The sequence below is a fragment of the Anopheles maculipalpis genome, chromosome 3RL (genome assembly GCF_943734695.1).
Source record: "Anopheles maculipalpis chromosome 3RL, idAnoMacuDA_375_x, whole genome shotgun sequence".
In the NCBI taxonomy this organism is placed as follows: domain Eukaryota; kingdom Metazoa; phylum Arthropoda; class Insecta; order Diptera; family Culicidae; genus Anopheles; species Anopheles maculipalpis.
This window is the reverse complement of record NC_064872.1, coordinates 52,318,080-52,332,860: the sequence shown is the minus strand read 5'-3', so window position 1 is coordinate 52,332,860 and position 14,781 is coordinate 52,318,080. Positions and strand designations below refer to the sequence as shown.

Sequence of the window (14,781 nt, the reverse complement as noted above, 5' to 3'; positions counted from 1 at the left end):
GTAGATAATTTTTGTAATTAAAATATATATATTTTTTTAATGTATAATATAACATATTTTCGTCCGTCGTGACAAATGTTTTGAGTCGAAGTGGTTCCTCAGACTGTGGTATGCTTGGTAGACGGTCAGTTTGTTGGCAGTAGTGCTAATGGTATCTGCATTTCCTGCATTACTCTTGCTGTTTGGATTATATGCTTTTATATGCGGCTTTAAAATCAATGAAGAAGAGAGTAAAGACAAATTGGTCGGAGTGTAGCTGCTGTTTCGCCATCTTCTCCAAAATTTGCTGCATAGTGAAAATCTGGTCAGTAATCGTTGTTCCATTTAATAATCCTCTAATAATTTCTAACGAAGAGATACTTCGGCGAATAGAACAAGTTGATCGTGTAGGCTGTGTAGAGATATGACTCTGCCCGACGAGGATGTGGTGGAATGGAAGTTGACTAAGAGAGCCTATAAAACCCTTTAGGTATCCTGTTCTACCGGTCCAGGTTGGATGTCTGCTGGAGCAGCCGTCTCGGCTTTATACTGTAGCGGTAGCTAGTACTCTTATGGAGGAGCATGGCAGACAATAGATCACCGTTGAGTACTGGAAGGGTCTCATTAGTTCTTGCAGTTGCCACTGGTGTATGTAAACCTAAGACACCTGACTAACCGTACCAAGTAGTCATAGCGCAGCACCGAGACATTTTCTTCGGAAGGTAAATCGTCTATACCTTGCATTTCTGAAGTAATACCCTAGCTGGTAACCTGGAAATAATCGGTGAAGGCTCATTATGGGTGAAGGGTTAAAAAATGGAGCCTTTCCTACTCCGGATTGCCTATCGTTAACAGAAAAACTCGTATTTATATATGAAGTATGTGAATATGTGGATGTAAATATCCCGTATATAATATAAATCTCATGAATAAAGCATATGGAGTAAAGCCAAATCTTCTGCCTTTCAAAAGGATCCGTTTCATATTATGTAATTATTGAATAATTAACATTAACTACATTCATTTGAATGCAGTGTTTTAAATAGATAGCGGAATATGGCGAGCCCATTGTGGAACTTTACAATCATATAATGGAATCTTACATACATTAAGGGGAAATTTGCTATACTAACTACGGAATTTCGCAAACAGTATAATCGTAAAAAATGGGTGAAACTTGTTCGATGAAAACGGATAAAAAAAATACTGATGGTGTCGAATTCTGATGTTCGGATCTAAAGACAATGTACTTAACATGCGAAAAAAATGGAAACCATCAGTTAAAATATCATGATCACGTTTATTTAAAAATTGTTTGTCCATATACAATATCCATTTAGAGTTTTCGGTTGGTGCTAACTCGGCTTGTTAAAATGCTAAACTCTATCGTAACTCATTTTCTCGTTCCTTTGTTTTGGAAAAGGAATTTTCGATAAGGACGGTAAACCACGGCAAACATTAACTAACGCTGAAACTGACATAAAACTAATCGGCTAGACCACCGTTAGACCGTTTTCCTTGGTAACACGCATAACGGATGTTAAAAATTCACAAAAAATGCAAAACAATTGCTAGATTAAGCATGGACGGAACAGTTTTGTGAATTGGCGTACCCTTACAAGTCATGCTACCATGATGATGCTCGTTTGAAAAGTGTTTCTAATGATTAAAAAACGAATTAATATTGTGGTCGTCGACTCGTACATTCGTAAACATATTTTCTTACAAAACAAACAATACTTTGTATCAATCATTACTAGAACAAATACACAGCGCTATGTGGAATTGTAGTTTCCTTCCAGCTCGATCGGTCGTTTGCGGTAAGAGTGATTAGGAAATAGGAAAATGGGTAAATTGGCACATCTCTTCACGTACTGCATCTAACTAAGCTGAACTCTCTCATTTCGTGGTACAATTTGCTACTTTGCTTTGTTTTATCATGCAATTCCTACACTTGTGCTGTGGAGCAACCTAGACGTAAACCTCGCCATGCTTTGGTTTGCGTTTGCTAAGTGTCGATGCAGCTGAGGAAGAACTGTCCGCATTGCTGCTGGGCGGGGCACGACTTTTCTCATTGCTCATCGTTACGCTGGTACTAACCTCACCATCGTCACATGGCAGCTCGGTGATGATCGTTCCGCCGGTGGTAGTTGTGGTGGTGGAGGTGCTGTTAGCAGTAACAGTGTTCGTTACCGGAGTGACGGTGAACGAGAGTGGAAGGGAGGTGAGTGAAATGGGCAGCAGGGCGTCCGTTTTCGGCACTAGAACTCCGCCCGATGCCAGCGTCGAACTTCGAATACTATTCGAAGTATCGGTTGTATCTAGCGATCGTCCCGGTCCAGCCGTGATCGGGATCGTACCCGTTACTGTAGTACCGTTGGCGGACACGGCCACTGTGGTGGTGGTTGCCGGTAGGACGATGACCGTGTTGGCACCGAGCGGATTCGGCGACCCGCCAAGGGACGACGAGTTTGTGAGTGTGAGCTCCAGATTAGTGCCATCCTTCCCGAACGGGGACACTGCAAAGTAGGGACGAGAACGTGTAAACGTTTGCTCTAAAGTAAGGGTTAGCAGGCTATTAGTAACGTCTGAACATTTGGTGAACGTAGCGTACGAAGCGTAGTGAACGGTGAACCTACCAGAGCTCTTCAATGCCGTTGGCAAAATGGATTTAGCCAACGATGCTGTAGCGGACTGGCCAGAATGTAAAGTGTTGGTCGTCGAGCTTGAATCTAGCTCTTTGATCGGTGCTAGAAGAAGCGTTCCGACCACCGGAACTTCGTTGTTGTTGAGCGTGGCGGTGGATGCCGGATAAATGGAAGGATTGTTTGCCAGCTAGAAACACATTGTAAGCACAGTTATGTTAGTCTTGCACTGACTATTGGAGAGGAACTGCTACAATTGCATTCCTTACCTGTGTTGCCATCAGTGCAACACCAGATGCAATGTTTGCGGTGCTAGTCGTCATTGTACCGAGTGGAGGGACACGGCTTTCCTTCGTTACGTCCGGTGTCGGTATCCGTGGTCGTGCTTTTTGCGGTACGTTCGATATGACCGATCCGTTGAGGCTGAGCTTCGAATCTAATTGTTTAAAAACACAAAAAGTGTGTGAGGCATTGGTTTCGAAACATGTGGACAAGGATGGTACTTACTTTGCTTAATAATTTGCCTCGCATGGCGGCCAGACTTTCGGTTTACGAACCGATCGTACAGGCTAACCTTAGGAGCAGGAGCACCCGTGACGATCGGTTGTCCGAGACCTGCTTCAGGGCTAGAGTACACGGAATTGTGTCGATTGCGCGCAAAAAGACCACCGGACGAGTAAGCGGTTGAAGAACTTCGTCCAGATCCCATTCGGCTAACCTTCCCTAGCCATCCCTTTCGTCGTTCCGCCATTGGAGTGTCCACACTCTCCTATAGAAGATGTGAAGAATAGTGAGTTAATTTCCAAAATAAAACTCCTCGTAAACTATATATGACGTCAGTTAAATGATACGTACATAGTCGGCATACATCTCGTCGTTCATCATACGTTTGCTACCAACGGCGCCAATGTTGGCGTAGACTGCATCCGCCTCCTTCACCTTGTAATGTTCAGCCGAACCCTTCGGTTCCTCCCGCCGGTAATGTTCGGACGCAACGGTGTACGGCAGGTCTTTCGGTACGACCTCCTCCCAGTATTGATCCTTCAGCAGTTCAGGATGTTCGTCATGCATCTCGTCCACGATCATGTACGATGCTTTGATGTGTCGATCAATCAGCCAGTTTAGCTCGATGTCATCATCGTCCTCACCGAACGGGTTAATCAGGACCTCGGCCACCTTCAACCACCCCACGTAGAACACAAACTGGAGCACCGTAAACAGTGGGAAAAACACATCCAGCTCCTGGTACGTGCCGGTCGCCGCATCGTACGTCGGGATCATCTGACTACCCATAATGGCAGCGGTAAAGTATGAGTACAGTACCAGTGTCACGACCTGCGTGTAGACCAGCGGCACACAAACCGTATCGTAACCTATTAGACCACCGAGCCTACGCCTAATATCGGACAGCTCCATGAGCAGCGTTTGGACGATATGATCGGAAGGGATAAGTTGATCCTTGCGGGCCCGATTGATAATGTTGGTAGCCCAAACCAGCGGCATCCAGTACTTGGACATTGGGCTTTTGGCGTCCATAATTTCGAAAATTTTGCGCTCACTTTCCAACATCAGACCTGCATCGACCAGATGCTGCCAGCCAGGAAACCGACGTTTCACACGGAGCGAAATCTTCTGCAGGGTTATAACGTAGGACAGCACCATGTAGCGCATAATGTTTCGTCGCATCAGTCGTCCAGTTTCGTCCTGTGAGAGTGTGGATATGTGAGTGAGAAAGTTTATTTGTGAGCTCATTCGACGAGCGATATGATGATTACTTACATTACCCTGGATGGCGGCACTGACAAACAGTGCTAGTGTATCCGGCCATGGCAGCATTCGGTACTGTTCCCACCAACGTTTCACCACCAAACTGACGTAGAAGCCGAGCACGAACGACAGTGGCACCGTTTCCCTTTGTTGTCCAAAGTACGTCCGGATTCTTTCAAAAACTCTGCGATAAATTGAACGTAGAATAGGAGATGTAAATGTCGTTTCGTTGACGGCGCTATCGCTGTCATTTACCTTTTACCATCTTCGCTGAGTCCGTAACGGTAGGTGAAATTAAGAGTATAGTAGACTAGCAGATATGCCAACAGTTCACGCCACACAGCTTTATATACACTGCCACGCCATCTGTAGATAGAGACAAAGTAAGAATAATGTGTTGAGAGGAAGCTCCATCAGATGTTACAGTTTGTTAATATTGTAGTTACGTTGCTCATTCTATGTTTTACCCTTAAAAGACATATCCATCCATTCATCCATCTGTACAGAGTATTTCTGCCTTCACGGTTCACTTGCATTCGCACAACGTTGTGCATTGCTAACCGGTGACGCTAACCAAAGTTAGTTGATAGTAGGTGTTTGAAATTAGCTTAGAATGTTTACCGAGCAAAGCAACGGCTATTGTTTTGTTGGCTGCGGTCGGTAGAAGTAGAGCAGCACAGCGAGTAGCAGACCTCACAAAAAAAAAGCCCCAATGCACGATGGAATGTGTGCATACAGTTGGATTAGCACGAATAAGCAATTAAAAATAATCAACAGCGTGTTTGTAAATCCTCTCGAGAGGAAGTTGTTCATTTAAAGCTGTATTTTTTCCTACAGTTTTGAAAGCTAGCTGTAACATTCAAAACTCGGAGCGGCCCGGTGGTGCAGGCGACAGCGGCGCCGGTCTTCAAACGGCATTTACCGGGGTTCAAATCCCATCCGGACCGTCCCCCCGTAGTGAGGACTGACTAACCAACTACGTGGTATCGGCTGTCTAGTAAGCCATTTCGATGGCCAGTGCGAACTTAGAAGGTCGTTAAGCCAAGAAGAAGAACATTCAAAACTGGTTGTGAATAATAATTATGTAAAATAGTTTAAAAAAATAACGTTAATTTTTTGAAATCACCGATGAGTTTCGATCATTATCGATCATTCGATAAAATGAGAAAAATTAACAAGATGCTATTAATCACATGAATCATCATTTGTTCTTGTTTACTTACTTTAGCATTGCTTTCTGTTATTCAAATAAGTTTAATATTTACTGTACAAAGGTAGGAAACGAATGCTCGAAGCTAACAGAAAATATGTACTTAATGACAAATTGTGATGTTGATGTACTCTATCGTCATAGTGTAATAAAGGTGAACCAGGAACGATATGATATCTCGACTTCTCTCGGTTGATAAAAAGTTCAGTTCGTGAATGGAGTGATGTGTAGTCACTAGGAAAATTCATGAACTTTAAGTCAAGAGTCTCAGTTAATGTAGCACCGGAGTGAGCCGTTTGCTGTGAAGAGCTGGGGTATTTTTAATAATTAGAGAAATCTAGAGATTTCCAGGGAAGCTCAAACGATTTCTCGATTTTTTTTTCGTTAGAACGGCCTGTCCGTATTGACTTATGAATACCACGTAGTGAGGTAAGTCAGTCCTCACTACGGGGAGACGGTCCGGATGGGATTTGAACCCCGGTCCTGCCGTTTGAAGACCGGCGCCGCTCGATGGAAAACGCATAAATAACTTGTACAAAGATTTTTTTTAATAGATCAGATTAGTAATCCCTTATTTGATCTACACAACCTGGTAGGCCGTTAAACCTAGACGAAGTAAAATCATTAATGTTGAAATATTCTTCTTCTTTTTGGCTTAACAACCTTCTAAGGGCACGCCGTCCATTTAAAAGCTTATTAGACTGTGCTGATGGAGCGTCGTGGTGGTACAGGCGACAGCGTCGCCAGTCTTCACACGGCAGGACCGGGATTCAAATCCCATTCGGGCCGTTCCCCCGCAGTCAGGATTGACTATCCCACTACGTGGTGCAAGCAAGCCCCCCTGCTTTCCTGGTTTCGTTCTCTCCTTTATAAACGCAGTTAATGTGTCAAGTTGATGAGTACTTTCTCTAAACCTTTCGCCCCCAGTGCCGGTGTACCTCAAGCGAGTATCTTTAGTCCACTACCGTTTGTCCTGTTAATCAACAATGTTTGTATCGTTTTGCCTCCTGATAATTTCCTGTGCTGCGCCGATTCCCTAGTGTATGTTCAAGTTAAGCGTGTTTTTATTGTTAAGGACCTGGATGTATGGCTTGACTCTGGCCTCAACTTTTCACATCATATCGTCTCCATAGTCTGTGACAGTACTGTTTGGTCAGATCGTTGCTTGCGTACTGTTATCTAGTCACCCTCGGCCAAGATCCAGGTAGACCAGTTCGAACGGATGCAGGGTCCTTTACTAGGATTGCCGCCAGGCAAATCTTCAATACCTTGCTATGAGGTCAGATATCAGATACTTGTATTAGATTCTCTCGAATCCCGCCGTGCCAATGCACAATCTTCCTTTGTCGCATCTCTCCTGCTAGATTGCACTAACGCTCCGTCTTTGCTCTGCTCAACCCCTTTTCATGTCCCTTCCCGTAACCTTTGTGGTCACCCCACTCTTCTAGTTCCTTCGAGGCGCACAGCAGTGGGCCAAAAGGACCCTTTACTGCGTGCGGTGCGAGCCTTTAACCTTTCACCTTTTCTCTAATATCCTTCCGTTCCCACCTATCCTCATCCTTAAAAGTATCCATTTAAGTGAGGTTAAGTGAGGCTAGTATATTCTTAAGTTTAGTTTTTAATTTAGTTTTTAAGCAAATTTTATTAAGCTACTGTAGACAAACAAATCATTTGAATTTAAATTGAAATTGAAGTCCAGTAAACCATTTGATGGCCGGCATTACCTAGCAGATCGTTAATCCAAGCAGAGAAAGCGAGAGACTCTGCTGATACCACATCGTTCGAAGTATTCTATAGGCCAATTTCTAAAACAGGTATATTATTGTATCAACTATTAACCTAACTTGAAACTGTGCTACTTGAGGGTATTCCAGTTAAGTTGCACATATCTGGAACACCCGTCGGTTTTTCATCGCACATCAATCATAACGCTTGCGGAAGTTTAGCCCACTGTTGATTGATAGTCACCGCAAGCCTCGAAACGAAGGAGACAAATAATTGCTTACAGAACGGTGGCTACAGCACCGAACGGCCATCGCTAAAGGAGAGCATCTAAATTGAATAAAATCCGAAAATAACCGGTTCAGCTATCAAGGAGCTACCGAGTACATTGTTTCGTTGCACCAGGGTTAGCCTGGCAGTGGTTTGCAAAATGATCACATTGACGGGGCATTGTGTAATTCTGTATAAAATTAGCAATAATCAGCGCCATTTAAATGGGTATAATTTTCATTGGCTAGAGTCGCGAGCTAGTATCAGGTTAAGAAAATGTTGTGCATGAAGTAATTAAATGGAATTTCATTGCCGTACAGTTACTACCATTTTTTTAAAATTATTGTCACTTCGCACAAAACGAACTTAAGAAATGTTTTTTTTTTTAAAGTGTAAACTATGTGGTTTTGTCTGTTCAATTAAGGTAAATAAATTATTCACACGAACAAAAGCCATTTACATTTGTGACGATGATTCTAGAGAAGAGCCCACTCGATCACAGTCGGTTGGTAAATAACCGGTTGTTGATATTGTCGAGCGACGATCGTTTCCCTCATCCGAGGCATATGTGAACGTTCGCAATTATCACCTGATCTTTCATGGGCGACAAAAACCGGAGACGAGTGTACTGTAGCGACCAGCCTGTGTTTGCCTGTTGTGCATCACATGCATTCATGTGAACGCTCTTCAGCGTGACCTTGAAGAAAGGCTACGCATGATGGACAGGTCGGTCAGTCTGTCAGTCAGCTAGGGAAGCTCCGTAAAGCGTAGTAGTGCTGCCTGCTACAAAGAGTCAAGGATAGCGATGGGACAGTTTGAAGGAAACAGGTCCCCGTATCGTAACTAGTTCGCAAACCGGGCAAACGGGTACTATTTCGGAACACTTCCGGAAAGCCTCGATCGCCGGATCAACACAATGGTGAACCGTGTAACACACATTCACTAGCGCTCTGGTACGATGAAACGTTTGCTGAGAGACAATAGGGTCGATTCGCCTGTCTTAGCTAATCGATTAATCGATTTCGATCCACATAGACACTGTACGTTCAGCGATAAATCTAGCTGCTGGTGATTGTGATTGTTCCGCCCACTAACCTTGGGGTAACACATTATCAAAACGTACTGGGAAGCACGGGGAGGGTGAAGTAGTAAAAAAACGAAACGAAATCATCGTTAGAAAAAATGAAATTAATAAAACGTGAGTTTGCTAGGAACGATGGCCAAGGGAAGACCACTCGTTGTGCCAGTCGATGGGTGTTGTGATCTTTTGCCTGTAGCCCGTACAATTTGCATGACTGAAAACCGTTTACGATGCCATTGTGTTTGACATTTTGCTGTAAAGATGAATGCAGCGAGATGCAAATGCAACGATAACATGCTATTTTGCGAAGGTATCGGAACAGAATGGGGGATATTTACCACTTATGTTAGGGCTTCCTTTGTTTTCTGTGGCTGACAATTGAAATTAATTAAAAAACTAAGGTAATTGTTTGATGTTTTTAATGAACGAGTCGCATATGGGGAGGCTTGTATTTCTCGGGGATGCTACAAGGTACATTATTCACTGTTTAAAGTCTACGTGCCATGAGAGATTTCAAAACCAAAATTTCAGGTTCTCATGAGTGTCTATGAAATTTTCTCGCTTTGAAATCGCTTTTTAAGAACCTGGTGCATGCACAAACCACTTAAACGAGGAAACGGAGAAGAGACTGAAACCCTTATTTTAAGATATTTTGTCAGTTCCACAACGATTTCAACAGTTTGAAATTTCCCATGGCCCGGGGGATCAATATAGAATTTTTTTATCAACTGCTTTGCAATATGGCTAGTCTATCGTTATTGAATAAAACAAACCATACACACAAGAACCTAAGACACACAATCGTTCCGTCATGTTCCAGCTCTTAATAAGAGAATTCATAGGGACAGTTAGAACTGGAGAATATCCAGCCTAGCTTACACGGTTTACTATCCCATAAAACAAGCATTAGAATAGCTGGAACAATGTAAAATTTGAGATGCGCAAACTTATCCAACTTGAACACACATTACATTTGTTTAGCTGCGCTGTTTCAATTGATAACACAATATCTGATTATTTTAGAACATCGTCAGAGTCAGCCCTTTTTCTATACATTAACGATGGCTATGTTTAGCATACAAAGGTGAATTCTTGGATTTAATTTTTTATACTGAATGATTAACAATCTAAGCGTTTTGGGAAACGAATCGCGGATTGTCTTGAAACAGTGTAGCTAAACTGATGTAATATATGTTCAAGTCGGACGAGATTGTGCATCTTGTGTCCTGCATAGTTTAAGCTTTTCTTATGCTTGTTCTATGGACTGATAAACCCTGTAACGTGCCTCATTACAATAGCATTTATACGTTACCAATCCATAGTAAGAACACCCGCGCATCAATAAGGATAGTTTCTATGGAATGATCAGGGCTGCTTGGTCGGCTACTCCGAAAGATGAGTATCGAGAATCCCTGAACCAAAGATGAGTATCTAGCTGGAGGAATCTCATTTATAATATTCACTAGGTGGATCAATACAGCATAAATGTTTTGAATTCTGTAAGCACTCGAAAAATGTAAACGTATGCGCTAAATGTAGGCAACATTACAGTGATTATTATTTTTATTTTAATCTGTAGTCCACTAATCTGTCCCCCGCCTCTTATATCAATTAAAGATATACACACATTAAACGATAGAAGAAAAAAAATCTTGCACTATCCGCAATACGCCTGACGAAATATTTTAATGGTTTGGACTCTATTAATTTTACCGCTTCAAGATTGATCAAAGGAAAATCTCCCTATTGAAAAAATCGGTATAAATCCGCCAACTAAGGCACTACTGAGAAAAATTTGTATTGAAAAGAACCTAAGTAGTGATTCTTCTTCTAAGGTCACGCTGGCCATCGTAATGGCTTACTAGACTTGCCGATACCACGTAGTTGGATAGTCAATCCTCACTTCGGAGAAACGATCCGAATGGGATTTCAACCTCGGTTCTGCCGTGTGAAGATTCATTTTCGCCCTACCACCAGGCCGCCCCCTTTATATGATGTTCCACTGTGGTTTAGCACGTTTCCCCTCACTGAGTGTAAGATGTTGCAAAGCTGTACAAGAAACTTGCAATATTCCATTATCAATTTGAAAACTTCCACTTAGTGGTTCAAAACTTTAATTATATGGATCGAAACCCTATAAAATATTGGACATCATTATTATTATTATTATGTTATTATTATTATTACTATTTATTAACGTGTTGTCTGCCAATAGGCTACACTACACTCTTACACTCTACTTAAAATTATAACTCTAAACTTAGAGAAATGGGGAGGGAGTTAAGTGCTAAAGTGAAGACCGCATACTGGAGCGTAAGGATGTAAGGGAGAGATGGAAATCGAACACAAGAGACGAGGAGTTAAACGAACGCAGTGCCCTCAAAAAAGGATCGTTGCGACCGGCAGACGTACGGCGCCTAGGGATAATCAAAGGGGAACGAATACGAAGGGAACGGTTAGGGACATAGAACGGGTTAGGTTAGGGTTAGGGACATAGAATTTGCGAACCGCAAACCTGGTAAAAGACCTCTGCACCCGCTCGATTCGATCCATATGGATCCGAGCTGTTGGTGACCAGATTACTCAGCAATACTCCAGCAATGACCTGACCAGCGAACAGTACAGCGTTTTCAAACACAGAAGATTAGAGAAGTCACGAGCAATACGCTTCAGGGTACCCAGTGTTTTCCAGGCTCTAGCAGCCATAGAGTCGATGTGGGACGTTAGGGTAAGGCCACTATCGAGCCATACGCCTAAGTCCTTGACCAGCGAAACCCGGTTGTCTAGGACCTGATCAAGCACATAAGGATATAGGAAAGAAGTGCGGGAACGAGTAAACGAAATGATTTGACACTTCACAGGACAAAGGGTGAGAGAGTTATGAGCACACCAAGAGGAAAAACGGTTAAGAACAGTTTGAAGGAAAACGCAATCCGCACCCGATGAGATTGGGAAAAAGATTTTCACATCATCGGCATAGCAAAGAAAGCTATCTTGTGGCAAGACAGAAGCAATGTCATTAAGGAATAGGACGAACAATAGAGGACTTAAGACACTACCCTGGGGAACACCGGCCCCAGAACAGAAGGAAGTAGAGAAATTAACATTTAGTTTAACATGATATGTACGCTCACTTAGAAATGACTGCAACAAGGAAACAATTATGCTGTTGATCCCTAATTGTGACAATTTCTCAAGAAGTAACTCATGAACAGTCATCTTCTAGTAGTTTGTTTACATTAGCTTGCCATATCCAGTGGCGGATCTTCCTAGAAGCAGACTGAGCGGCCCACCTGAATAGGGGCCCTCGCCTGAAGCCCAAAACGAAATAGTTAGTTGTTTAAATGCTGGTGGATCTGATGGATGGGGTCCCGATAGCTGCTGTGGTGAAAAGCACTCCCGCTTAGTACATTGAACTATGCTTCTTGTAGGAAAAGCAGCTCCTCTTCCTCCCCCTGCTTAACACTTTTGATTTAGACATCGATACGCTGCGTCAAAGGATTTCAGCTTGATATGCCTTTGCCCCCTCCGGTCATAGGATGTAGAGTTACATGGCCCTCCATGAAAAGGCCCCCATTTCCGTTTAGATCCTCAAGAAGGGCTAAATCCTCCTCTGGCCGCATCATTCACATTAGAGCGGGTTTATACAAAAAAATAATTATAAAAGTTGATATAATAACTACTTCCTTAAACTACTGCTGATTGCAAAATTTCACAGCCGCGATGCAAATTTCTCCTCAGTGAATGCAAAATTCCATTACATTCCAGTGCAAAGTGTTACTATGGGCTTTTTTCAGGGAGGGAACCTTGCATAGGCACCCTGGAAACTCAAGGGTAGTAGGAGATTCTTATTCATTACCTACTCATGCCTTCCACCCTCCAAGTCCTGGTTCAACAGGTGAGCATTTATCTTCAGGACAAGGGGGAGGTTGCATCAAGTATTTCGACAACATATAGCAATATTGGTGGTTAATTCTACATCAGGCATGAGGGCTATTGCTTTCAAACGCCTCTTTCTTCGTTGAAGCGGTTGCATTCAAATAAAACATGATGTGGTGACACTGATGTATCAGGATTGAACACATCCCACACGATAGCTATATGTTCTGAAGAAGTCATGTCCCGCAAGGACCCTGTGGACAAAGTTGCTTGAATAATCACCATTTTTAGAAAGAAAGACTTGGAGAAGATTGCAGTTTAACACGTACCATCTCTTCATAGATCTCAAGAAAACTCTACGTGGCCATGAGCTCTTTTGGAATCCCGGCCAAACTGATCAGGCTTGTTAGAATGACCATGACCAACGTCACATGCCAGGTTTCACCTGGTGGATGGAAAACTATCAGGGTCCTATGCTACCACCAAAGGCCTGCGTCAGGGAGATGGGCTCGCCTGTCTCCTATTCAACTTGGCGCTAGAGAGGGCCATCCGTGACTCAGGGAACCATCTTCCATAAGTCAATCCAGATCCTGCCATACGCTGATGATGGCCTCTCCCAGGTAACAGAGGACTACCAAAGGATCGAGCAGGCGGCAGAAAACCTCGGGTTGCAGATTAACGAGGCAAAGATGGTGGGTGATGGCGGCACAAATTGATGATGGGCACAGAGACGGGGTTGCGCGCTAGGATGCTGGCGGCCAGCCGGTCATTCTACAGCCTGAGGAAACATCTCACCTCAAAAAACCTGTCGCGAAGGTAGAAGCTGGGCCTGTATCGTACCTTCATAGTCCCAGTACTCACATACGCCTGTGAGATAGAACCCTGTAGTGCCTGATAATAGTATAATAGAAAGAAATCAACCTCATCAACCAAAATCTGTGTTTCCTCCCAATCCACTGTCTGACATCACTGATGAAGTTATGAGTCCAAAAACCGTAAAAGGATGAGTTCTATTCTCAATGCCAACGCTCAATAGATACTTAGATACGAACGCGTTGCCTAGCCCGTATGCTGTTATTGTCCAAATGTAAAGCCGGTCTTCTTTGATAAGGGCTCTTCGTCTACTAGGATATTAATAGGTATCATACCCGAAAGTATAGAGGCCGCATCAAATGATGTTATGCGGAATGCACTAGCCGCTGTGGATTCTCCAAAGTGAATTTACTATTCCATTATATGGCTCGAAATCCAGTATTATATAGTGCCTGAATAGTGTACTAATACTGCTTGTTAAGCTGCTTTGCTTACATTCTTTAGCTTTCATAATCAAAATGTTAAAGTTCTCTTTCAGTTCTCTATAGCGATCGTAAAGTTCCAAATCTCAAAAAGCTAATAAAAAATTGCTTTTCAACCTTTAGGCAATTCGCCATCCTTGAGGAAACGAATTACTCAATGTTCACATGTTTACTTTCTAAACTAATTTACATGGTGATCTCGTACTTGTATGCTCCCCTTGGAGTGTATTATTGACAAATATGTAGACACGCACCACTGAAGCTAAGGCTTAAGTGGCTATGCCACTGAATGTAATCGATCGATTAATATTTAAATATCGTTTTACGCTGATAGCAGACGGACGGAGCAGATGGATGGAGATGGCACCAAATGCACGGTTGGATATTTTGCACAGGTGTACACTATAGAGTTGATCAAGGTACCCTATTGTATCGGCTACAATACTTACTTCCATAGGATGCGCCAAAATACGCCAAAATTGCTACCATTCGGTACCTCTGCTGAATATGAAACAGTCATGTTCGTTTGCGGCACGCGTCCACTTTACGGCTGAAAGCAGTTTCGGCGTGGGGTTTCACTGATTCATTCGGAAGGACTTGCACGTGTATGACTAGCACGGTTATGCGACGCGGGCTCCCCAGATGCGATGGCACATTCACAAGTACACACACACACACACACACTTACACTTAAATACTTTACATGCACCTTGATAAATTGATCGAGTGTGATCGATCACACTGGAAATGGCGAATATTGGTTTGCGCGCTCTGTTCAACAACTGCTCACACGGTTTTCGTAGCTTACGCAAATGGTGGGCACATTTCCTCTGTCACTTGTCACGTCACGATCAAAGGATTACGCATCGCTACCTGTTGCGATGATCATCTGTGAACAACGGTGCGTTTGATTCGCATGTCTTCTGCGCTTTG

The 14,781-nt window shown here is 43.1% G+C and overlaps 1 protein-coding gene across 2 annotated transcripts; it reads right to left on the bottom strand.

Annotated features, from left to right (window-relative positions):
• Positions 1-1,950: 1,950 nt before the first annotated feature.
• Positions 1,951-14,408, bottom strand: LOC126561670 (bestrophin-2). Of its 2 annotated transcripts, none has more exons than XM_050217959.1 (8): positions 14,298-14,408; positions 4,647-4,757; positions 4,404-4,575; positions 3,480-4,328; positions 3,132-3,393; positions 2,894-3,060; positions 2,619-2,814; positions 1,951-2,534 (listed from the first exon to the last, which is right to left on the bottom strand). In XM_050217959.1, exons 1-8 carry the CDS (start codon positions 14,366-14,368, stop codon positions 1,951-1,953), a joined length of 2,412 nt encoding a protein of 803 aa, XP_050073916.1. In that variant the 5' UTR covers positions 14,369-14,408. The 2 variants fall into 2 exon arrangements, with proteins under 2 accessions (XP_050073916.1, XP_050073917.1); XM_050217960.1 differs by having other exon boundaries at positions 1,951-2,498.
• Between the last annotated feature and the right edge of the window lie 373 nt (positions 14,409-14,781).